At 55.7% G+C, this 25,647-nt stretch overlaps 5 protein-coding genes across 5 annotated transcripts; 3 read left to right on the top strand and 2 right to left on the bottom strand.

Annotated features, from left to right (window-relative positions):
• Nucleotides 1-1,234: 1,234 nt before the first annotated feature.
• On the top strand, nt 1,235-1,455 carry VTJ04DRAFT_8527 (uncharacterized protein; the record flags this gene model as incomplete). The annotated part of the gene is made up of 2 exons (XM_069366974.1): nt 1,235-1,293; nt 1,422-1,455. The coding sequence occupies 2 exons, from the start codon at nt 1,235-1,237 to the stop codon at nt 1,453-1,455; spliced, it is 93 nt and encodes a 30-aa protein (XP_069215349.1).
• Nucleotides 1,456-8,379: 6,924 nt separating this feature from the next.
• On the top strand, nt 8,380-12,345 carry VTJ04DRAFT_8526 (uncharacterized protein; the record flags this gene model as incomplete). The annotated part of the gene is made up of 2 exons (XM_069366973.1): nt 8,380-8,639; nt 8,718-12,345. 2 exons carry the CDS (start codon nt 8,380-8,382, stop codon nt 12,343-12,345), a joined length of 3,888 nt encoding a protein of 1,295 aa, XP_069215348.1.
• Nucleotides 12,346-13,191: 846 nt separating this feature from the next.
• On the top strand, nt 13,192-14,706 carry VTJ04DRAFT_8525 (uncharacterized protein; the record flags this gene model as incomplete). The annotated part of the gene is made up of 1 exon (XM_069366972.1): nt 13,192-14,706. One exon carries the CDS (start codon nt 13,192-13,194, stop codon nt 14,704-14,706), a length of 1,515 nt encoding a protein of 504 aa, XP_069215347.1.
• A 1,228-nt stretch (nt 14,707-15,934) lies between these two features.
• On the bottom strand, nt 15,935-19,197 carry VTJ04DRAFT_8524 (uncharacterized protein; the record flags this gene model as incomplete). Its single annotated transcript, XM_069366971.1, has 2 exons — nt 15,935-18,897; nt 19,002-19,197. The coding sequence occupies 2 exons, from the start codon at nt 19,195-19,197 to the stop codon at nt 15,935-15,937; spliced, it is 3,159 nt and encodes a 1,052-aa protein (XP_069215346.1).
• A 2,858-nt stretch (nt 19,198-22,055) lies between these two features.
• Nucleotides 22,056-23,346, bottom strand: VTJ04DRAFT_8523 (uncharacterized protein; the record flags this gene model as incomplete). Its single annotated transcript, XM_069366970.1, has 2 exons — nt 22,056-22,308; nt 22,370-23,346. The coding sequence occupies 2 exons, from the start codon at nt 23,344-23,346 to the stop codon at nt 22,056-22,058; spliced, it is 1,230 nt and encodes a 409-aa protein (XP_069215345.1).
• Between the last annotated feature and the right edge of the window lie 2,301 nt (nt 23,347-25,647).

The raw sequence follows: 25,647 nt of genomic DNA, 5'->3' as shown, positions 1-25,647 counted from the left end.
GTGATGAACGCTGGTTACCTACCAAAGGTGTCTTACTTCACAGCTTGATTGGGACGTTATGCTGCTTATCATTCACATCTACCTAGCCCGGTTTGAGCCACGTATGAGCATGCAAGTGAAGGCGAAGATGAAGGTGAGCTGGTCAGCCAAGGCGGGTAGGACGACGGGAGGTAGGTACACTACTGTCGGTAGAGAGGCGTGTGTTTAGCCTGCGTTGGACCAGCTTGCGCAAGCCTGAGACATTGCTCCGCGTTTGTCTGATGGCTCCTCGCCCCTGTCTGTCTCAATGCAGGACCTTGATGCGAGATAGGTCTGGCATCTTTAACGAGAAATTATCAAACATCGGGGGCTCTTGTCTCCTACTCCCACTTCACAGCAGAAGATCGGAAACTTCAAGGAGATAGTGTAAACAACCACAAAGCAATGACACGTTAGCAGCAGGTGGGCAGGTAGGTACACAGTAGCCGAGGAAAAAGATGATGCACGTCGTTGAAATAAGATTTCGTTGCTGTTCGATCCCCCGCTGGAGTTGTTCGTCCATTCGCCCATGGCAGCTTGCGACATCACCAGACTTATTGCTTTCGAGGTAGCGGGACACCCCATCCGCCATCTGCGCCATCTGCGCCATCTGCACGATGACGGCAAGAATTGCGCCATGGCGGACTTGACAAGACAAACCTTGAGCGCGTAGCATGGCATGTACCATACATAGCACACAGTATACGGTCTTTCGCAATGAAACTCCAATTCTCTACGAATTGATGCCTCCTTTCGAGATGATCTTTTTTTGAAGTTGTGGTTGGTGTGACGAGACGGGACAAATCAACGTGAAATCGCAACATCAGATATCGAATCCTTGTCAGATGCCAAGATACGCGCTAAACCAAATTCTCTCGAACCCGCATCCAGAAACGCACTGTCCCGTTAGCAGGGTTACATTGAAGGTCTTGGCCATCCATCAAAGAAATCAATCTTGAGAGAATTGGAGAGATCAACAACGCCTGTGCGTTTCATCAGAAACGACAACTTCAACATGTCTTTTTTCAGTACGTACAACGCCGAGTTAACTCCAAGGGCCCCATCCCAGTTTTCTCGGGTCGGGAGTGGCCGATGAGCTTCAGGAACTGTGCCAAGTATTGTACGGAGTATTTCCCGAAACCAGGTCCAGGGCTTCACCACGGTCAGGGACCTGATGTACCAAACACAGTATTGCTCTCTCTGACAAAGGGAGCTAATGATCGACGACGACGAGGCTCGCGTTTTTGAGCCGTCGACAACCAGCGAAACGCGACGGTGAGCAAACCGGATCATTCGACAGTGATGTAATTATTTTTCATTCCTTCTCCAATCTTTCCCTTCTTCCCAAGCCACGTTTGTCAACACGAACCAGCTAACCAATACACGTACTCGGACCCTCCCAGCTCCATGGGACAACCGAGCCCACCGCCGTGGTGATGGTGTCGTCTCGTCCGCCGCCACACGTCTAGATCGTGAAAGTTCGAACACAAAAAAAGAGGGAGCCGTCCTGTCGGTTCAGGATACGTACCGAACGCCTGGAATGATGACCCGGTTGGTGGCGCCGCCCCGTCACAAGGTCTGTGGCGTCCGGCGTGCGGGGCCAATGACGTCGGTGTTCCCGCTGTGGCTTGCTGGTCCGCACCCTTGGGCTGTTGCTAGCTTTGGGCTAGGGGAGGGGGCGGAGGTAGCCGGAAATGCTCAACCTTTGGGAACCCAGGCGCTGCGCACTGTGCCAGGTGCAAGTCCGCTTGGACCCCTCTCCTCTTTGTGACACACTATTGACAGCCTGTTTGGAGATGAGGGCTGTGTCCTTCTTTTTGTGGGAGATGCCGGGCGGTTGCTAACCTTGCTAAACTCATCTGAGAAAACCTCTTGATGACCTCCGGCTCAGGGAGAGTCTAGCACTCGGACCGCGCTTCGCTCATATTACTATGAGCATGTCTGCCTACAGTATAGAAACGACGGTAAAGTGACTGTCTTGCATGCGGGGTCAAGCTCATCGCTGGCACTGAACACTCGGTCGGAGAAATCTCCAACGTTCTCACAGACACTCACCCTCCACCAAGACAACGCTAAGGCGTGTGACAGGAGACCTGAGCAGTGCATGAGCCACGCGCTCCAGATCCATGGCACGCACTCCCATCGCTTGAAGGACATGTTTCTCCTAAGCCGATACATCCCTGGGTGTGCACCATCTTTTGTTTTTGTCCAGCAACACGAGTTTCCGTGGTTCTCAACTCTGCAGGGTTACTTCAACTGCATAATTTGAGGAGTTCATCTCCTCATCAAGGATGTGCAGTACTAGTATTCAGCATTCCTCTTGGTTACTGGCACCAGCAGCCCAGGTGGCTTCTGCATCGGCGATGCGTTAGTTCCCACAGCCGAGACATTGACGGCTGTCTCTTATACGAAGCGGGTAAGTATCCATCTGTGGTGAGGATCGGCCTTAGTCCATCAGCCACGTCTTTCTCTTGGGTGTTCAGCTCGGGGTCGATCGCGCCATCGACGATGATGGCGTCCAGATCATGGTTTGTTGATGGTGTGAAGACGGAGTCCGCCGAAAGTCACTGCCAGACAGCCAATAATCCACCAAAAGTTCCAAGATTGAGACACACCATAACACCGTAGTTAGAATTAGCATAAGGCTACACAGCCTCGTGAACCTCTTAACCCGCACCAGTCTCCATCTCTCAGCCTAGACCAACCAGTCCGTCTCACGACCGACTCCTAAGAGTCACATGCCTAGGCATGTGCTCCAAGATGGAGGGTTGGAAAGACACCGGATTGCACCAAAGTGGTGTTCTGCGAGGGGCACAGGCACAGACCAAGGAGGATTGAAGAGGAGGAAAATGAGGACAACCAACCAACCACAACCCTTCAAAACCAGATCCCACATTTCCCCCGCACCCCCTGTTCTGGAATGGTGGTTCAAACATGACGTGCATAACCCATCTTATGGCTTGGCCCATTTTAGCAACGGGAGGCGACGGTTGGTAGTGATGATGATGACGACGATGATGGGAGTTCTCGGATCGACAAGCCAAGACTGAGAAGGAACCAAAAGCCCGCCAGGAAGCAAGGTTGAACGGCGTAATTAACCAGCATCTGTTCCTGACACCTTCATGAAATTATCTCACCCCTCCTCCCCTCACAGGGCTCCGCCGCTCTAGAGGATGATGGATGCATCTCCGGGCAGGTTCTTAATCTTTGCCTCGTGAGCGAGAGAAGTAATAGAAACTTGGTGGATTTCTGGACACTTATCTCATGTCTCAGGGAACTACACAGAATACGTAAAAGTAAAGTATGCATCGTGTGCCCATGATGGCCATAATACTACCTCATAATGACAGGCAACGCGGCCTGTAGCTCAGCAGACGAAGGCAGAAGCCCACCAAGAATGCCACATAATCGGAGCGACTGCAGCATCTATCCGTCTTTTGTTTCTATGGGGTAACTCCCGCTGCAACCGGGGGGTTGTTGATACCTGTTTCCTTGCTACTGTTCTAGGGGGAGGGTTACACCAGCACAGGCATTCTCTGGGAATGATGCCATGATGGCGATAAGTGCGAGGGTTTTTTTGGGGATTTGTGTGTCGTTTTGGCTCAACACTTTCAAGCCACAGTCACAGCCCCTTTGGCAGAAAGAAATACAGAGTACTATTCAAGGACTATTGACTGGCAACACGGCACAGTTCAAGTCCCTCCGTTTCTCTAGGCTATCATCAAGCACTCCCTTCCAGACGCAAGCTATCTGTTTGTTGAGCATCGTTGAGATGCGCTTTTCGCCTTGTAACTCAACGGGGTTTACGGGTGCGTCCTTACGGTTGTATGCGCTTAGCCTGCCGGGCGTGGTTCCATCGGACTTCCAAGGTAAGACGCGGCTCAAGATGAAAGGGGAACACAAGAAAGTTACACATGACAGCCTATTGTGTGACAAAGGACCCTTGACCTTCCGTCGTCGGAGGGAAAAAAGGAGAGGTGAGATGCCGGACGCCGCCACGCTATAGTATACGGCGTATTGTGTGTCTATGTGTCGAAGTGATGGACGTTGATGATAGGAGAGATGTTATAACGCAAGGAACGGCCGTTGAGCCCTGTCCATATGTTATCTCTTCTTGTGGAGCAATATTACTTTGGCGGCTGATGTCTTGACATGATGAGGTCACTCGAAAGGACCTGTCACTTTCCACTCTGCCGTGGGTTGCTTTGAGTCCGGAGGCCATTCCTAATTTGGGGTCGTTTGGACGGTTGAGGTTTCATCCAGTCCCTTGCGATGTTTGATGCAAGGCTGATGGCGGCCGTTTTGTCGGTAGGTGGTTTCTTGATATCGGGGAGAGAATTGTGTCATTTCTCCAATGAAACCACCATCTTCCCATATCTGCTGTTCCTGCCGTTGCGGCCGGAGCTCTGGATTCGGATTCCAACATATCCCTCATCCCCCATGTCTCAGCCACCACCCTTTTTGCACATTGTTGACAAGACATGGCACAGAGTACACCACCTATAGTATGTATGTCCGGCTAAGCGGCTTGTCTTGTGTCACATCACCAGCCGTCCTGTGGCGCTCCTGTGGAAGTAGTGGTCTCCGGATCCTTTCTGTTCCTGGGCATGGCAAGCAAGACAAGTATGCAACTTCTGGATTTCAACACACCTCTGACGTTGGGCACCTCTTTTCGCCGCCCACGGCTCATGGCACCGGACCCCTCGGCAGCGGCGCAACCCATGACTTCATCGCTTGACGTTGGCTGACAACGAAACACACAACCTGGTCCGTCGGTTCCGTCCCAGCACCCCTGGCAATGTCGACGATTACACTACACCATACACCGTACAATCCGGAGTACATAGTTAGCCTCTGGTCCGTGCGTGCTTGGCCCCCGGGTTTCCCAATTTGGACTCTCCCCGGCCCGCTGCCGGCCGTTGTTGGCATTGTTACAACCCGAGCCTGTCGTCGACATGCTGAACCAGGGACTACTCCGTAGACTATGGAGTATCGTGCCAGCGGGATAGAGACGTGTTGTACGACCGCTCGAGAAAATGGCCAGATGTGTCGTGTGTAAGTGGATATAGCACTATGTGTGCGGTGTGGCCAAGCCGGCGTCTGACCGAGCATCGCCCGGTGAAAAGAAAATTTGGTGGCCTTTTTGCTTGATGCAAAGGTGCCTTGGGCACCGACGGAGAGCCAGACCTAACTACCTTCTCCGTACACCGCACTATGGATCTTTTCTTTGGCCACTTCACCTCCGCCTCCAGCGCAACAACGTCATCAACTAACCGACATGCTCACCTGTCTTCAGGAACCCAGGAACCGCCTTGCGGGGCCCCCGATCGTGGGTCCTGGGTCGGGCAGTTACCCGCCCCCCCCCCCCTCCCGAACGTTTCCCAACTCGGTCATCCGAGAGAGCATGGCTGCTGGATGACACCGGAACCCCAGGCCTAGATCAACAGGTGAAAGCATGAGGCTGGAAATGGGACCTTGCGTCTGCGATTCATTCCGGGGTTTGTGTTACGATGGCTAAGCTTCCTTGAAGAAGCTCGGGGTACAGTAGCGTATTGCGGAGAAGAAAGAACCTGGAGAAACCACCATGGCCTCCGTCTTGTACATACCTCAAACCGGTGCATGTGCAGGACCTTCAAACTGCGCATAGATAGCCCATCAACGAAGCAGTAGTAGACAGTCGAGGGAATTCGCATATTTTCTCGTCTGTCTCTCTCTGCCGCGTCTCTGAAGTCGCATCGCATCGTATGCACATCGTAGTGTAGAGGAAAGCATGCCGGATATCAAAGAGCGTTGTTCCGGCATCGCCTCCAAGAGAGAAACTATTCCGGTTCGGGGAATCCGAGATAGGTACGTACCACTCCGGCCGCCAAACGTGCTGCTCTGTAACCCCTCGTGGAAAACATTCAATTCGAGATCCAACAAAGGAAACTTTTTTTGTGACCGGCATTGCATGGGACTACGAACCTATGCGTCGTTGTCGTCGACAGCGATTTCTTTTGTCGGTGACGAGCTGGCTCGCTTCGAGGATTGCAGCTCCATCATTGGAGATTATCGTCTCTCTGGGAGAAGGACGAGGATAGGCACGGAGTATGAGTGCTCCATCCCGCCTCGCCGTCAGGGGTTTGATTGAACAGAGAGACGTGGACGGACAGGAGATCTGGTTCAGCATTGCGCGCGCACGCATTCGGCCCACGTCAAAAGGTACAGGTGAACAAGCGAGTCCTGCCACAGCCACGACACAGTCTTCCGTTGGGACCGCGTCATGGCAGGGTTGGTAGCACAGATACGGCGGGAATGTTGTACAAGCAAGGTACCTGAGGCAAGTCCGTCCGCCCCAACACTCCGGGATTCCGACAACGGCCCGGGTTGAGATATTCGCCTCCCGAGGCTCCCCGGTGGCAAAACGGTTTCTCCAAAAGAGCGATAGCTCAGGCTTTGATGATGATGTGTTGAAAAGATGTTGTTGTGCCGGACGCCAGCCCCCAAATTCAAAACTTGTGTTTGCTGGGGCTGCAAGTCAGGCGCCAAAATAAAGATGGATGCGACATGAGAAGCTCAACCGCGGCAAGGTGGTTTGTTCATGGGCGTGTACCCGCGGTAAGGAGAAGTAGCATGGCATGGAGCCGTTCGTTGGTTAGAGTCCGTGGAGTCCGTTTTCTGTTCTTTCATTTCATCAGCGGAATCAGCAGATGCTGAATTTCCTGCGCAAAACACATCCCTGTTCCACTCAGCGATCGACATCTGCCAAAACACCCCCGGGGCGGGCAGAACCGTCAATCGCAGCATCGAGCTGTTTCTTTTTGTCCTCTTGATGCCAGAAGCCGTGCGCACAGCATGGGGTGGGCTGATACTGGATGGGATGTGAGGTGAGAGAGTGAATGCAAGAGAGGGGATTTGAGTTGACCAGCCGCCAAGCAGGAGGGTAGCAGGAGGGGCTGATCCACCCAAGACGCCCCTATCCACCAATCAGACCCCCGGTTGGCGAGGTGCGATAAGGGGAGCCTGAGCCGTCTTCCCTGTCTGTCTTTGGGTCCCATCCGACCCGACGTCTCCACTTCGGCTCGAGTCTTGGCGATTCCCCGATGCGACGCGAGCCAGGGTCGAGGAGGGTTGGCTGGCACTGTGCAGGATTACCAGGCGGTGTATCGCGTTACGGTGGTACAATACGACCGATGTCGCTTCGACTCGACTTACTCAGACTTCCAAGTTTCTTTGTCCAAGTGTTGAATCAAGGTCGATATAAATAAATGGAACTGGTGTGAGCAAAATGCCTTGATCAACATGTGAGAGATTGAATAGACGCGTCAAGTTTGAGATCTTACGGAGGACAAGTCCACGTATAAGTGATAATCTCAGCCGGGCCCGAGTGTTCCCGAGGAGGGGGAGGGGCTATCAATGGCAATGTTGGAAGCGAGATCTCACCTGCTACCCTGGAACTCACTTGACAGCACAGTGTATTGTTCGAAATGGGAAAAGTGTAAACTTGGGCCATCCAAGCAGCTGGGCAGGCAAGAAATCAACAAGTGAAAAATCACAACACAACATAGGGTTCGCACGGATTCGGTGTATTTCTTCATGATGCCACAATGGACAATTGTCAAAGACGATGCTCCTGCATCGAAAGTCTTCAGTGGAGAATCTTGGTTACGGGTACTGCCACCTCTGGTTTAGCGCTGCCGCCCTGCCGCGGCGGAGGTATACCGTACGGACACAGTATGTTACACACCGTACAGAACTGCGAGACTCCGCAGCGAGACTAGCCCAGGCCGCCTGCAACCGACCAACCTGCATGGCAGTGGAGGCGAAGAGAGACTGACAGACCAAAAACCCTGCATCGGCCGGTCCTGGGAGGCTTTTGGACTGGCCTCACGATTTGCCGCTTTCTCTCTCTCCGGGCCATTGCAGGGGCTCTGCAACTTTCCTGCCGTTCCGCTGCACTGTCCGTCAGCACCACAGAGTCCAAGAACCAGACCACACCAGGCCACTTCGCTGCTGACACCGGGGCTGGCTGAACCGACCATTCCACCACCACTTTTCACTCTGCACTCTTCTTCTCACTTGCACTTTTGAATCCTGCATCACCGTCACCACTTCCGCTTCTTTTTTTTGTTTTTGTGTTTTTTTCTTTTGTTCTTTTCTGCTTCTTCGGTTCTCTCCTTTTTACTCTACCTCCTTTGGTTTCAAAGACGCCATGGTCATCTGAACGAGTTTGTTTCTGCCGTCGACGACGTTGCGACGCCCCCCAAATTGTATTGCCCGACTCGACTTACCACCTCTTGATTGAGGCGCAATTGCGATCGAATGAGGTCCTGTCCAGCATGAGGGACGCACCACACACTGCCCACGAGCATCGTCATCAACATGGACCCTCCGCCGCATCGAACTCCCTTCCACCGGGTATCGCATCCCCGCCTTCACAGCATCATGGCGCCGCCACCGCTGCCTCAGAATAATCAGCAGCATCTCCCGCACCGCACTGCCACGAGTACTCCGGTGTCGTCCCCGGGTCTCTTCAGTCCGAGTCGCACAACCGCTCCCTTTCAACATGGCTCCGAATCCACCACTCCGGCCGGCCTCGCGAGCCCCTACCTACACCCGCTGCAGGACCGCAAGGTCCGAGAGTATGTGGTCTCCTGATGGAGTCATACCGCTTGGCCTCACCGCCATTCACTACAACTGCTAACACTTGCCCAACCCAGAACGCACAAGGCCAACGTCGAGCACGACTACGCCACCGGCAGGAAACACATCAACAACTACGAGATCATCGAGGAGCTCGGCCGCGGCATGCACGGCAAGGTAAAGCTGGCCAAGGATGTCACCACGGGCGAGTTTGTGGCCATCAAGATCATCCCCCGCTTCTCCAAGAAGCGCCGCCTCGGCAAGGTCATGGCCATGTCGACCCAGGACAAGAGCAAGCGCGAAATTGCCATCCTCAAAAAGATCCGCCACCCCAATGTCGTCGCCCTGCTCGAGGTCATTGACGATCCCGAGCTCAAGAAGATCTACATGGTACTGGAGCACGTCGAGCTTGGAGAGGTGGTTTGGCGGAAAAAGGGTTTGCCCCACATCTGCGAGTACGAGCGACGCCGTATCGAGCGCGAGATGGGCGGTCGCAAGGCCACCCCGGAGGAGGAGCGCCTCGAGCGCCTGATTCTGCAGCGCCAGGCCGCCCGCGACGCCCAGAAGCGGAGGCTACGGGCCGAGGCTCAGAGGGCATCGGCCGATTACTGGAGTCTCGAGTACGGCCCCGCCGACGACGAGGAGCTCGATTCCCATGTTGGCTCGCTCGGTCGCGATGACATGTCCATTTCGGCGATCCGTCCAGCTCTGTCCGATGCCAGCTCCCCTCCCCTCTCCAGAGACACCTCTCGCGCCCCGTCTCGGTCGCCCTCGGGGACCTCGATCTCCAAGAACGGCGGACCCGGACATGCTCCGGGCGCCGACGCGGACAAGTTGGTTGCGCCGGTGCCCGTTAAGCCCGACGCATCTGCAGTAGCCGATGTCCTGCCATCCGGCGCCGATGTTCCCGACGATCCCATCTTCCGGGGCCGATCCCCAAGCATGGCTGACTCGCTCGTGTCGCACATGTCCGGGTTCGACTTCACCAAGGTCCACGATCCCTACGTCGACGACTTCTCATATGTGCCGTGCTTCACCATGGAGCAGGCGAGAATCACGTTCCGCGACACGGTTCTGGGCTTGGAGTACCTGCATTATGAGGGCGTCGTGCACCGAGACATCAAGCCGGCCAACCTTCTCTGGACCAAGGACAAGCGCGCCAAGATTGCCGACTTTGGCGTGTCGTACTTTGGCCGCCCCGTCCGCGATGGCGACCCTGACGACACCATCTCCGAGTCGGAGGCCCGCGACTTTGACAACGAGCTCGAGCTTGCCAAGACGGTCGGCACGCCCGCCTTCTTTGCCCCCGAACTCTGCGCTACCGATCTCTTTGATGATCCTCACCGCAAGCAGCCCAAAATCACGGAACAGATTGACGTCTGGTCGCTAGGTGTCACGCTGTACTGTCTCATCTACGCCCGCCTGCCCTTCCTTGCCGAGGACGAGTGGCAGATGTTCCGCAAGATCGCCAACGAGGAGGTCTTCATCCCGGACCGCCGCCTGCGCCCCGTCGACCCGTCCACCAAGCCCAGTGAGAAGTCGCTGTATACCAGGATGAACGGACCGCCGTATCGCGACGACGACGAGCTTGCCTATGAAGACGTGCCGCCGGAACTCCAGGATCTGCTGAGAAAGATGCTCACCAAGGACCCTGAAAAGCGGATTCGCCTGCGCGAAGTCAAGCGCCATCCTTGGGTGCTCCAGGGCATCGAGGATCCCGCCGCCTGGCTCGAAGAGACTGACCCGTCGAGGAGGACATCGGGCAAGAAGATCCAGGTCGACGAGAAGGATATGGCCCGTGCCGTCGTCCCGTTGAGCCTCATTGAACGCGCTAGGTCGGTGGCCAAGAAGGTGGTGGACAAGGTCATGCACCGCGGCGACCGTGGCGAACACTCGTCGAGAAGGCGTGCCGCGAGCAGCGCTGCGAGTTCCGTCGGCGACAGTCCCATCCTAGGATTAATCACACCGCATCTGCGGGAGGCGCGGCGGCGCAGCCTGAGGCCCGACGACCTCATCTCAAGCCAGCAACAACAACAACAGCAGCAGCAGCAATCGGGCGGGCACCCGCTGACGCATAGCGTGCTGGCGAGCCCCGACCCTTCTCCGCAACAAACACCTAATCCGCCGCCTTCGGCTCCGCCCGCCCCACCGGAGCCTTCACATCATCAGCCCTCGAGCGGGCACACTTCTCGCAGGCCGCTTGAGCTCTTCACGGCGCTCACTGGGAGGGATGAGCGGTTATTTCGGTGGGGGTCGAGCTCCCCGCAGCGCGCCAACCCGCGCCACGGGCACGCCCGATCTGCCATGAGTTCCTTTCTCCCCCTCACGCCTGCTCCGATGGAAAGTAAGGCGCTCTCCCCCACCTCCCTCTTGGACAGCCCCGTAGAACAAGATCCGAGCACCACAGTTAGGAAAACGCGGGAGGTGAAACCGGCGGCCGACGACACAAGCCGGGCGCGGTCTGTGGATCGCGGGCTCTTCGCCGGCGGCGATAAGCGCGCCGAGGCAAGGGCACCGCCGACCACAGCCATCGCGCTGGGGCATGTGGATGCGGAGCCGCCGGCCCGGTCCATGCGGTCTATCGAATCTCTCAAGGGTATTGACCTCTTGGGCACAGTCCGACCCTCGACGCCGAGTCCCCTCTCCAACTCTCAGCAAATCCAGTTCCGGTCAGATCCCAGCATGTACAAAGAGCCGCCCTGCCGCCCTGGAACCCCACGGAAGCCTCCATCATCCGCCGTGCGTGATGAAGAATCGTGCAGCCCCCGCGCGCTGAGTCCCCGAGCGAAGCCATCGACGCCGGAGCCCGCTGACCATCCGTCCTCGATCCAATGTCCTCCATCGCCGGACGATGAGCCGGACATTCCCATGCCTCTCTCCCGTGGCGAGACGATCGCCACGGGCAAGTCATCGAGCTCGACATCCATGGGTGGATTCACGACGCCGCTGACCAGCCCGAGCGAGTCCGCCAGCCCCATCTGCGGCATAAACAAGAACATGAGCAAAGACATGGCCGACCGCATGTCGTCGGCCTTCCAATCGGACCCGTCTCTACCGGCGTTGCTCAGCGGCGCCAGCTCCGTCTCGGCCGACCCGGAGGGCGACTTCCTCTGCGAACCATGCCCCACCGTGATCGGGCGCCCGTCTGTCATCGACACCACCGACTCACTCACACCGCCAGCCTTCGCAAAGGAACCTGTCACCGGATTTCCGCTCGACGCCCACGACGTGCCCGAAGGAGCCGTTGCGGTCAGGCTGGACGGCACGAGCACTCACAGCTCCCCCGGTCCTCGCGAGTATAAGTTTCCCGCTGCCGCTATTGAGCACAGGAGGCCGTCGTTGCAACCCCGGCTCAACGGTCCTCCCCGCCAACACTACCCGCACCACCAACACAGCCACAGCTATCATGCTTCCTCCTTCCGGCGGCACAGCTCGGACGACGAAGACGACGCTAGCGATAGCGACAGCGACGAGGGTCTGACGATGGCGAGGCGGAAGAAGAAGCCCTCGCCGTCGGGAGTGGTGTCGCCGCCGTCGTGCATGTCTTCTCCTGGACCGGGGTTGAAGGATGCTGCGGCGGGTGTTGTGCAGCAACACCAGCAGATGGATAGGCTCGTGGTGCGCGGCGGGGCGAGGAGGAGGGATACGAACGTTAGTGTCGGCAGCACGGAGACGGCGAAGAAGATTGCTATTGATGGGGAGTGAAGTGCGCGTGTCTTGTTGGTGTTGTTCTTGTCGGGCTTGGTGTTTATTATTCGGGGTAGGGGTTGGTCATGGAGTTAGAGCCGGCGCTGTGTTTGTTGTTTTCTCATCTTTGGTGTTCCCTACGAAGGATGTTTTCTGCTGCTTTTTATTTTTTGGCATTGAGTTACGCATCTCCTTTTTGCATTGGATGGGTTGGGTGAAGGGGAACGGGCTAGGGTTCGGCATGATGGGATGGACAGGGCGGCATGGCACGACGGACTTGGGATGTTATTCTCACTCGGATGGGGCAGAGTCATACATACCTAGGTATATACTGCATACGTAGCAGGGCGTGGAAAGGAATGAGTGTTTTTGTGTTTTTGGTGTCTGTACTTGGGTTGGTCATAACTGCGTTTGTGTGTAGGGGATGGTACCTAGTGTAGAAGGAAGGGGTCTGGAATGAATAGAGGAGCCAGCGTTGGGTTTTGGTGGTGGGATGTTGCTCATATTATGTCCATGTCTCCTGCTCGGCCGGTGTGTGAGATGACGATATTTTGTCCATGAGTTTTACCCTCGTAGATGGTCTCTCAAAGGTTCTTGAGTTCGGTAGAACAGTGAAGTCGGCCAGATGCCCAATTTCAGGCCGTTTCCATAAGGCTGTCAGCCCCACTTTTAGCCGCAAGCAGCCAATGGCATCCATGCTCGTCCATCGGCTTCAACGTCAACTCTTCCTCTGATATCACATGGTGACAGTTTGTCATCTAATACAACAACCTTACTCAACATCAATCACCCACAACACATCGATTCATTTACATTCAAAGCTGTTGGCCCAACTCGGCCCTGCAGCTCACAAAAGTCGCCAAAATGGCCGGAGCCGACACCACTGCCAAACAACCACGACAACCCCAACAACAAGCACAAATGAAGGAAAAAGATTCCAAAAAGAAAAATATCATCTTCATCCACCCCGACCTAGGCATCGGCGGCGCCGAGCGCCTCGTTGTCGACGCCGCCGTCGGCCTACAAAACCGCGGCCACCGCGTCGTCATCTTCACGAGCCACTGCGACCCGAAGCACTGCTTCGACGAGGCGCGCGACGGGACCCTGGACGTGCGCGTCCGCGGCGGCTGGCTGGTCCCGCGGACTTTACTAGGGGGGAGGTTTGCGATTGTTTGTGCGATTCTGAGGCAGGTGCATTTGTTGCTTCATGTTGGGGTTTGGTCGGGAGAGTTGAAGGAGTTGGAGCCCGATGGGTTTTTTGTGGATCAGTTGAGTGCGGGGATGCCGTTGTTGAGGGTGTTTACGGATGCTCCGGTGTTTTTTTACTGTCATTTTCCGGACTTGTTGTTGGTGCAGGGCAGGAGGGGGTTGTTGAAGAGGTTGTACCGGTGGCCGTTTGATGCGCTGGAGCGGTGGAGTATGGGGTATGCGGACGCCATCGCGGTGAATTCGGAGTTTACCAAGGACGTGGTGGCGAGGACGTGGCCGGGGTTGGTGAAAGATGGGAGCAGGGAGGTGTGTGTGGTGTATCCGTGCATCGATACCAAGGCGGCGGAGGAGCACCACCACCCTACCGACAACAAGAAAAAGAACAACAACAAAGACAACGAAAAAATCCAAATCGACCCCCACCCCTGGTCCCGCACCCACGCCCTCCTCCTCTCCATCAACCGCTTCGAGCGCAAAAAGAACTTGTCCCTCGCCCTCCGCGCCTTCGCCCTCCTCCCTCCACCGCAACGCGCCAAAGCCCGCCTGGTGCTCGCCGGCGGCTACGACCCGCGCGTGCGCGAAAACGTGGCGCACCACGCCGAGCTCGTCGCCCTGTGCGAGCGCGAGCTGGGGCTAAGGTGCAAGACCGCCTCCACCCTGCCCTCGGCGCTGGCCATCAGCCCGGACGAGTGTGACGTGCTGTTCCTTCTGAGCGCGCCCAACGTGTTGAAGGAGAGTTTGCTACGGGGAGCGAGACTGTTGGTGTACACCCCGCCCGATGAGCACTTTGGGATTGTCCCGCTCGAGGCCATGGCGCGCGGGGTGCCCGTGCTGGCGGCGGATTGTGGGGGGCCGAAGGAGACGGTGGTGGATGGGGTGACGGGGTGGTTGAGGAATGTTGGACAAGAAAAAGAGTGGGCGGAGGTGATGCGGAAGGTGGTGGATGGGATTGGTGAGGAGGAGTGGAGGGAGATGGGGAGGAAGGGGAAGGAGAGGGTCAGAGAAAAGTTTGATTTGGGGATTATGGCCGAGAGGTTGGAGGAGGTGTTTGAGGGGTTGGAGAGGAAGAGGGGGAGGACAGGGACGGGGTGGATGTGGCAGGTTGGGTTGTTGGGAGTAGCAGCGGTGGTGGTGGGAGTGGTTGCTGTGGTGTTGGTTGGGAGGATATAGGTGGTGCGTCCTCTGTCTTGCATTGGAATTGAATCTCAGTTCGTGGCTCTTCGACCCTCCTGCTTTGTACACCCATGCTTATGCCGAGCGAGTGAATACCTACCTACTGACTGTGTGTAGATGGATCTGGATGTTGCCTTAGGTCAGGTCAGGTCAGGTAGATAATAGGTCCCTGGATCAGCAACCAACTAGGCAGTTCCCTTTCGACTCAAATCCATGTCAAGCTTGACGGCCAGTGTTCGAAGTTGTCATCAAGGCATGCACGCTGCCGTGTACAGAGTCGTCTCTTACGAGAGATATGTACCCCGGTAGTCGACAGGATCGATGGAACATATATACAAAAGTCAGGCCGGCACTAACAACTGGTCCGTCTGGTTGTTGTGTTTCGCTATGTTTCTTGTCAGTGTTCAGTACGGGAGGGGGTGAGAGGCAGATGAGTTCCCAGGGCCCTTCTCAGCATGTGGTTCAAACGCTACCTTAATATAGATTTGGGACAAGGACTCAGGACCAGGGACCAAAACCGACAAAACATCACAACGACGAGAGCCAAAAGGAAAACTCCCCTCCATCCATCAAACAGCCCATCGAGCTTACCTGCATCGTAAGAAGTGAAGCAGAAATCTTGAACAAACAGCCAACCGTCTGCTTCCCCTCACATAGGGACCTGTTATATATGTGGACAGCATTCCTAATTGACATATCACGAATCGGAGAATCACCACCAAGGTAGCAGAGATGCAAGTTGCAACTTTGAACCAATTCGTAGGAAGAGTAGTAGCGAGTTCTCTCACTGTTCTTTGAGTCATTGACTGGAAGTACAGTTGTCCCATATTTGAACCATGAATCCAAGCAACCATCTATCCATCCATCAGTATATATTCATCTTCATCGAGTAACTACCCATCCCTCATGAGAATGATCAGGCAGTACATTCATTCATCACACTAGGATGTTCATCCCTCAACCCACGCTTCCAAATCGACGCTCAGTTCCCCAACTTCCAACCGTCCAGCATCTCTCTGCAATACATACCTTTGGGTATAATAAACAAAAGACAATGTATGTACAACCCAACGCGAAATACAATAATGGACAAAGAAAACTAAATCAAGGAACCAACACCTCCAAAGACCCACCCCAATGATAATGGTATTCATACTCCCCTTCATCACCACCATCCCCATCACCAACCCTTCCACTACCACCACCAACCCTTTCCTTTCCACTTCTACCACCACCACTGGCATTTCTCCCCTCCCCATCTGACGTCGGTACCTGTTCTTGTGCCACGCCTTGCCTCTCCTTCTTCCTCCTCTCCCTCTCCTTCCACTCCTCCATCGCCCGCCTCGTCCCGCGGCGGTACTCCTTGATGGCTGCGACGACGTCGCGCATGTTGCGGAGGTCGGCGCGGGTGGGTTTGGGCATGGGGGTTGTTGCTGTTGTCGTTGTTTTGGAAGATGACGTGGAAGATGAGGGGTGGGTGGAGGAGGAGGGTGTGGCGGTGGTGGCAGATGTTGTTGGGTGACCGTTGGTGTTTGTGCTGGAAGGAGGAGAGGAGGAGGAGGGAGGGGGGGTTGGGAGTTGTAGCGGTAGTGGCTGTAGAGGTGGTGGTTGTAGAGGTGGTAGTGATTGTGCTGGGTTCGGGAATTGGGATCGGAGGACGGGGGATGGTCCTTTCACTACCTCCGCCAGTGGAACTGGTTGTGCCGGCATCTTTTGTGAAACGTGCTCTCTCAGCGAGGATAGCAGACACTGGTACATAGGACGGTTCTGGAGCAGGTTCGGCCTGGGGATACAAGATTGCGTCCCATGCAGGCAGGAAGATCCTGTCATGAAGGTCTATGCCTGCGTCGGCATGATTCGGCGTTGCGGGGCACGGATCGTACTGCAGACCTGGCTGGTTCGCGAGACGTGCGTACTCGCACTCAGCGAGTGTGTAGTGTCTAGGAAACCGTCGCGGGATCCATAACCTGGGAGCATACACGTCCATTTCGTACGTCTTACCTGCCCAAGTCCAAGTGTGCTTGGTGTAGTCGAGATGGGCTTCGGCTCTGTATGCAGCAAGCCTGAACCATGCTGAGCGAGGCTGGTCATCGTCGCTCGCGTCTGCATTTGACTGCTCGCTAGTGCTACTATCATTATCCGAGTCTTCGGCATGATCGCGAGAGCCCTCCGGGTTCTGGTCTTGATTGTCATCATTGTCCGGGTTCGAATTATGAACTCTGGTTCGTGTAATTGGCCGCGGCGGGGCACGAGGCGGTCGTATGAACGGCTCGAGAACGGCAATGTCCGGGTATGTTTCCAAACGGGTGCCGGACGAGCGGGATGACCTTGATGAAGAAGTTTCAGAGGAGCTGCTGTCACTATCGGTGTCCCCCTCATGGCCGGTTGCCGCAGCGTGGGGTGAGGTTGTAGAAGGAAGAGAAGGTCCAGGGCGGAGATTATCAGAACTAGGAGCGGATTCAGGAGTGTTTGCTGAAGCGGCAGGTACTCTGTCAGTGACACCAATTGTGGTGGCGGTGATAGACGAGTTTGTGACCGCAGACGAGGTTGATTTCGACCATCCCGACTCTCCAAAAAAGCTAAACTGCCCAGTGGTGTCATCTAAAACCGTCCCCGCATCCAGATCGTAGTCGTGTTCAGAGACGACGTCATCGATATCAAGCCACCCATCCTCCAGCACATCCGGCTCAAACTCGAAGCGGATGTGCCGCAAGCCAGGCAGCAGGCCCATCTCAAACGCGCCACCCGCAGACACCTTTTTTTCTTGAATGTCCCGCTCCTGGGCAGCGGCCAGGCGGAGGAACTCTATCAGCTTGTCGATCAACGGGCCGGATGATCGGCGGGGGATGCGGGTCAGGACGAGCGAGCGCAGACGGGGGTTCATATCGGGAACAAACACCTCCGGGTACGCTATCTTGGCGCGCGGGAGCAGGTGTGTTTCGGCCAGCCACCAGCACACGGCCTGCGACAGGCCGGGGATCTCAAGCGAAGGGATTTGCGTGACAATCGAGTGGTGGATGCGTAAAACCTGCAGGTCGGCCGAGAGGATGGGCCGGAAGACATGGGCCCAACCTAAGAATCCAAACAGCTGCGTCTTGGGAGAGAGCCAGGACGGCGGAGCGGGAACCGGGAGGCGGATGGAGGGGGAATCGCACTCGAGGTGTTGAAGCCGGCCAAACAGGTTCCTGACAGCTCGGGCCAGGCCGATGGACGAGATGCCGTGAATGCCGTTGAGATACAGGTGCGTGATGCTCCGGTGGGCTTGACACACGTCCAGGGTCCGGGCCTGTAAAGGCGTAGGGGGATGCGAGAGCGGGGCGCCGGCAAACATGAGTTTCAGGGCGTCGGCTGAATCAGGGAGAATCTCAACCAGACCGGTGAGGCGGAGGTCCATCCTGTTCTGAAAATCACCCTCGTGCTCTCTTTGCAAGGCGTAGACGGGCGGGTCTGCGAGGTACCGGGCTGGATGGCAGAAAAAACGGCTGCAGTTGGACTCGGTGACAGTGTGCCAGTGACCAAACGAGGGGCTGCCTCGGCTGGTATCTAACACGGCCCTTCCCTCGGATTGGAACCTGACAACTTTGTAGACGGGCATCAGGCCGACGATCTCGGTCATGATGTCCAGGCCGGCGTCGGTGAGTTTGTTTCCGCTTAAATCGATGCTCCAAAGCTGGCCGCGAAGGCGGTCGAAAAGGAAGCCAGCGCCACCGTCGTCGATACCGAGGCCGCGAGCTTTCAGAATGCGCAGCTGTTGCAGACACGTGGGTGAATGCAACAAGGCCTGGGCCAGGGCCGGCCCCGAGCCTTGCATGTGGGATATGTCCAGGTATACGAGGCCCTGGAGGTGAGTCGCGTCAAAGAACTTCACGAGGGGCTCTGCCTGGCAGTGAGCGAGGCTCAGGAGGAGCGGTGGCTCTGCAAAGCTTCGTAAAGCCTTCCATCTTTCGAGGAGATGGGCTTCCTCCTTGCCTGAGGTTGGCTTGCCGTCCAGCAAAAGGCACGTCAGGGAGGGGAAAGTGTGAAAAATCTTGAGAATGGAAGTAGACAGCAGGGTGGTGGTGTCGGCACTCAGGGGGAAGTCGGCGACGCCGGCGAAGAGGAGGCGAGCATCGAAGGCGCGGACCAAGGTGCAGGTGCTCGGGCGGACGGTTTCGGCATGGTACAGGAACTCCCTCGCCCAGTCGGGGTCTGTATTGTGCAACACACAAACCAACAGTCAGATCAACCGATCATAGAGGCTCTTTGAATACGCAAAACAGTAAATAAAGCAACACGAGTCCTGGGGCACTAGCCATTCCCATTTCGAAGGCGGCAGATGACAGTGAGAGGATCGGCCCAGAGCCGGGGCGCAAACTCGCAGTAGAAGCGACGCGAGACGCGACACAGGCCGGCATAGTCCCGGAGTGGTATGTAGGGGGCCACCAGGGTCAGCCAGTCGGGCCGGGCCGTGGCCTCTTCGTATGTTGGGAGGTCGCAGTAGTGAGCCATGACATGGACGAACGTGAACCTTCTGGCGGCGACGAAGGCTAGGTACCTGGTTGTGGCGGCGTCCAGGTCTGCTGTACTGTGTCAAGGAGCGTCCTTAAAAGCAAAGTGGCTACATGGTCATGACGTGCTTCTTGCATTCAGATGTCAAGATGACTCGACTTGAGGTTGGTTGAGGGGTTGTTGAGGCTGAGCTGCGGCTGGGAGGGGAGACGTCAAGGCAACCCCGGAAGACTCGGCTGACCAACCGCCTGGCTTTTTTTCTCTCTCTCTGGCCAAGCATCTGCACAGCAAAAGTTCCAGCCTTGTGCTCCTGTTCTGCCTGTTGTATCTATGTGGTTGCAGGGAAGCAGCAACAGCCATGATCAGGTACACAGTAATGTCACCTTTGAGGCAAGTGGGATGACCCGTGAGCCCCCGCTTCAAGAGACGTTGAAAGTGGAGTCACCTCAGCAGGCTCGAGCCCCACCTGCTGCCACCTGCGGACTGCCTAATCTCCGACTTGGCACCGTCTTGGCACAGACCTCCCGTTCCCGTGCCCGGTTGGCGCCCCGATACATGCAACAACACCCCCTGCGCCCCGATTGCACGACGTCACACCTATTGTCACGTTTTATCATATTTCCCAAGTCATCTATCACTTTTCCACCCAGCAAAGTCCCATTCCATGACACGCGCCAACAGGAATACGCTCGCTGTGTACTCGGCCTCATTTTCCGAGCCTGGTGTGCAAGTGCGGGGTTCGCACCAGTTTTTAGTTGCTTTGCTTCTTCCGGGCGTCGTTGTTATCAAGCAGAGTTCGATGGGCTTGGGTCCGAGAATCGAAGCTTTTGCCATAGATTCGGGTTCGGTTTTGATCGTTTGGATACTACATGACAGGATGACAGGGGCAGGTCCCAGACTCGGTGTTTATCAATTCAGATGGACGTTGATACCTCCTGACTGGAATGAAGTTGGCACAAACAACAGCAGCAGCAGATGCGCAATTCGCCGAGTTTGCTCCGCTACCCTGGCAACAAACACTGGGGAAACAAATGATCGACCGTCCCGGAGTTTGTAGCTGTTTGTTTGGTTTTTTCGCTCCGAGTTTCCGATCGGAGCTATGTTTTGTTTGTTCGACCCATGTTCGACCGTCCAATCTCGACCTCCTGACCTACACTGCAGCAGGACTCCGTCCGCCTACAACTCCCAAATTCGGGTTCATGTGAGGCCCCCCAAGTTCCGCATGTGGCTGGCATGCTTGCATATGCGTCATGTTGGCTAATCACAGATACCACTACCAAAACAACAACTACTCCGAGGTTTCTCGAGATTCTACTTGGTTGCATGCGCCATGAGATACCAAGTCAGGGTCAAAAATATGATACATCTTCTTGGTTACCATCAAGATATGTGCTCATTGATTTCAAGCTTCATTTTTGGATGCGCTACTGCGCGTCTAGAGTACCTTACACAGATTCACAGCTTATACATATATTGGTTCAAGCTCTGGAGGTCATGGTATATGCGCGCGTGTCTGATCACTGCATGCCAGACGCGAGATACCGAAGCCGTCGATCTGGCAGGCATTCACTAGTTGTATGGACACACCCACCCACCTCAGTCAGGTGGTCATGTCGCAGATGTTTTCTTTTCTCCTTCTGTTGCACAGGAGGGGCGGGTGTTTGAGTCACACCACCTCAGGTAAGACTAGGGCCATGGAACCGATCTGTGCTACCCCAAGATCGGAGGCTCTTTTAAAGTTCTGACGACCAGCCACGTCTGGTGTCTAGAACGGACCGGATTCACTTACAGTTCTCTAGTATGCCCAAACACATGGACTGAGCGGAAACCATATAGGAATAGGTGAACCCAGCAGCGAGGTGTTGTAATCCACAACCCATGCCCCAGGGGTGATGGACAAACAAGCCCGCCTAGTCCGCGCCCATGCAAGCACACAGTAAGCACACCGTCTCTAACCAGCCAGCCCAGTCAAACTCGGAGTTCTCCATTGTCAAGGAGTCCTTAACAGGAGACAAAACGCGAGCGGGGAAAAAGAAGAGAGACTGGTTGGACGACCCAGACATCTGTCTGTCTCATCCACGCGCATCAAGCCGACAGACAGACCCAACAGGCCCCGGACGGACATGCCATGACTGAGACATCAAGGCATCAAGCCAGGATCGCCAACCAGGAGACGGACTGAAGCATCCAGCTGTTATCATCGTTGTTGTTGTTGTGAGCTGAAACCATGAAAGCAAGAGGCGCATTTCAGCTTATTCTTAGGAATAACTGACCTCAGGTAGGCAGTGGAGAGCTGAATGTCAACAACGACATGATGCTCCAACATGGGTCGAGAGGTTTCAACATCTCCAACACCAGCAATATTGGCATTGATTCTGCCCAAGTAGTAGTAAAGTTATCCAAGCCCCATCATGCACCACTCCAGATTTGCCTTATCCTGTTTGTTTCCCAATCCAACGGCGACAGTAAAAGTACATGGTACATAGAAGACGCGCACTCAAGATGCCCCCCAGCAATAGCACCTCCTGTTCCCACGACGCCGACTTCCGCGCCACAAACACAGCAACTCCTCCCCTCCTGCCTCCCGACCAGTCCCAACCAACCTCCCATTATTAGAGTACATTACCATTACCAACATTTCTTCTTTCTCTTTTCCCCGTAGGAAACTGGCGCGTACCTACCTACTGTAGGCAGTGTGTAATATAAGGACAGTTTCTCCCACAAAATCCCAGTCCCTGGACGCTGTAGGGTACTCTCAACCCCAATGTACTGGAGTGTATTTGTAGTATTTTCCGACGGATATCTCAACGCCGTGTTTCCCTCCTACCATTTCCACCACCTTCTTCTTTTCCTTCAAGTCAAAAACTTGACGCCGCCGCCGCCGCCGGCCGCTTGCCGGAACTAGCCTCAGGCACAACCCTCCGTTTCCGGCGGTTCTGCATCAACTTCTCCAGCAACAGCACCGCCTCGGGGAAGTACTTGACCCGGGGCTCCTTGTCGCCGGGCCGGGCCGGCTGGCGGGTGTGCAGCCTGATGTGGTTGGTGTAGTTGTCGAACCGGTTGAACCGGCGGTAGCAAAACTCGCACTCGGTGCCGTCGTCGGTGTGGCCTCTGGCAACTTATTATTAGCTAAAATGTAATTAATGTAGGCACGGCGGGGAGAAACACGTACGTGTTAATATGCCGCTTCCAATGCTCCTTACGGCGGAACATCCTACTGCATCCCTCCAGCGGGCACTTGAACTTGGCGGCCCTTTCGACCGTGAAAGTTGACGTCCCCTCGGCCTCGGCGATCAAGCCGGGAATGCCCTCCTTCTTGATCCGCCTACCCAGGCACGACGAACCAGCAGCAGCGGCCTGATGAACTTGTCGTTGAAGCACCGTTGTCCGATGCCGCGCCTGGTTCATCATATGCAGCCGCTTGCTCGAGACGACGCTATCCGGGGTGGATGGCGGGGTGGGAGTGAAGGGGTCGTCGTGAACGGAAGAGGTCCGGGATGGAGTGGACGGGAGGGATTCGTTGTCCCCTGGCTCACGCTTGAGACGCTGGACGGTGTGGGTGCTTCGATTGGGGGAGTCGATATCAAACCGGATGGGGCTCTCGGGATAGGTCCATTGGGCGAGGTGAGGGTTGGAGATGTGACCAAACGGTGTTGGTGCGGACGGACCCGAAACCAGCGGGTGGATTCCAAAGTCGTTGGTGGTCATTGAATAGTCGTTGTGAAAGGACATGGTAGCATGTGTGTCATCCAAAAAAGGACCCATGGTGAAACTAGGTGGTAGGCCATGGCCATCGTGCTGCTCCCCGCCTCGCGGAGTCCCCGACAGCCCTGAAGAGCACATATCCACCATACCCTCTGACATGGGTGTTGTAGGAGTCATGGGCAAATGCCCTGACTTGGTTGAGGACGGCGTGAGCTCCACAAAGTTGAAACCATCGGTGGTGGTCGAAGAGAAAGACGAATTCAAGTCGAACCCGGTCATGAAGTGTGGCGTGGAACGGCCAGACCCTGGCGTCTGGGGACCATAGCTCGACGTGGCATACCACGAGCTCGTGCTCCCGGCTGACAAGAGGCCCAAGTCAAAGTCGGATTCGGCATTGTTGCTGCAAATGTCCAGGCTCAGCACCGGAAGCTGCCTCGACTCCATCTTGAATAATATTACAAATCCGACAATATGCCCCTTGACGATAACAGGAAGGAGAGGAAGGAAAAAAGGAGGGAAGAGAAGATGGCTTCTGCTTCACCCTAAGAAGAGGGGTAGGGGAGGACAGGAATGGGAAGATGGGGAAGCAGGAATCATAAGTAAGCTGGCAGTCCCGAACGATCGTCAGGGCAGGGCCAACGGCATAAGAAACAGAAACGGGGCCATACTGAAAAGGGGATGCCGTTGGTTGACCCAGACAAGAAGAGAGACTCTGAGGAATGGGGGTCAGATTCACAAGTCGCCGAGAGGGAGCCCGATGCTCAGAGTCTCAGTCGTTGTACCGAGACAGGATCTGTTATGCGGCGCGGCGCGCGCGGAGGGCTTGCCCTCCACAACACCACCACTACACCACCAGCGGCGGCGGCGGCGCGGGCCCACCACCATCGAGTTACTTAACGGGACTTTTCTCTGAGAGATCACCAGGGCAGGAAGGACGGCCGTGCGGAGGGAGGCATAAAGCCTTCCCATATGCAGGCTGCATGCAAGTAGTCCACCTTAGCCTAACCATCCCCGGACGAGAGAGAGAGCGTCATCGCATAGCAGACGCAGGAACCAGAGATGGGTGCGACATTCTCCACACACACACACACACACACCCTCCTCATCTTCCGAGATCATAACAGCTGTATCTTGCATAGGGTGCCAATCAAGACGGCTGAAAATGGTGGTAGTGTGGTGGTAGTGCAGCAGGCATGCTGCTGCTGTTGTGACTGCCGGAGAGGCATCGCCCAACCAGCTTCAGGCCTTCATACCTATGTCTGAATACTACTCCGTAACGCTCGAAGCAAACTCTCCGAGCTGGACTCCCCGTGACATGCCAGAAACAAACAAGTGGGCCCGAAACCGTGGATAACCCGCCTCCCCCCTGGTCTCCTCTCTCACTCGTCCGCGCCTCGGGGGTCACAAAGACGCAACGGCGGAGATCGGCCGAAGGGGGGCTTGCCCATGGCCCGGGCCATGATGGCCCAGCCTTGGACCTGAGGGGGAAGGGGTATCTTGCCCACCCCGTTGTGTGGCGTTCTTACCTTCTTACCCCAGTGCTTTGGAATGGCAGCCCTCCCTAAGGGGAATGGGGAGTTTGAGAGTCGAACTCTGGGTGACCTGAACCCCCCTGGCCCTGGCTTGCTGGCCGAGACAAGACCAACAGGTACGAATGGTGGATCGGCGGTTTGGAGAGAGAGAGAGAAAGACCGCTGAGGAGTGGAGAAAGTCGAGACTCAGGTCAGATTGGCAGGGGAAAAAACAAGGCTCTCTCTTTTGTTGTGATCTCTCCCTCTGTCTGGTGGGCGAAGGAAGTTCGCTACCTAGACATTCATCTGCTTTATCAACGACGCGCTTCGCATGAAGGCCTACGCGGATCAGACACGGTGTAGAAGTGATAATAAGGTGGGGAGGAAGGACTCAGAGATGGAAGAGCGTGAGATCTGACAAACTACCTGGTAACTCGAGCAAACTGACATTCAGTCCAGTTTGGCTATTCTATGGCCGGATCTGGCCCAACTGTGCTGCGCCGTGACAACCCCGATGCCAGAACTGGCAAGGCTTCCACCAAATCAACTCAAAGCAGCCGGCCACTGCCGTTGGACAAGAAGCTCTGGCTGCAAGATCATACCGGATGTTCTCTCCGAAGCCTCGGAAAGCTGGAGGGGGGAACACTTGATTTTTGATGGTGCTTCTATTTGGAGACACTTGCATGAACCGGGTGGGAGTGTAGCCTCGTGGACTCCTGCTCGATATAGAGATACTACAGCACCCCGTATGTGCTTAGTGCAGACTTGTCCTACCTCGTACCTGATCGGTCACCGGGAGATCATCCCCGTGCAACGTGGATCCCCTCGCCTCACCCATGTCGGGTCGCCGCTAACAGGGGGACACAGCAGCTGGGGTGTAACTCTTCTCCACAGCTGGGCAACTTTATCTCAACGTCATGTCAACTTGCATTGACACTGTCCAGGACGCGAGTTGCGGTAGCGTGCTTGCTGCTTGCCACTCGAATAGATTCACCGTCGCCATTCGAAGCTCTCCGTATTGGTGCTAGCGTGTTGATGGAAGCGCAGACACGGTTGAGATGAATCAAAGAGCTACCCTGGTAGTACGGAGTTCATGAAGTTGGAAGTGCAAACATCCACAACCTCCATGGATGTCATGGCTTCTGTTTCCGGACCAACGGCTCCAATTTGGACTTGTGGGCGTTACATCTTGGTTTCCACATGGCTGCAAAACGCGGGCAGCAAACTCAGAAAA

The sequence above is a fragment of the Mycothermus thermophilus genome (genome assembly GCF_041956435.1).
Source record: "Mycothermus thermophilus strain CBS 625.91 unplaced genomic scaffold VTJ04scaffold_6, whole genome shotgun sequence".
Taxonomy (NCBI): domain Eukaryota; kingdom Fungi; phylum Ascomycota; class Sordariomycetes; order Sordariales; family Chaetomiaceae; genus Mycothermus; species Mycothermus thermophilus.
This window is presented reverse-complemented; position numbering and strand designations above follow the sequence as displayed.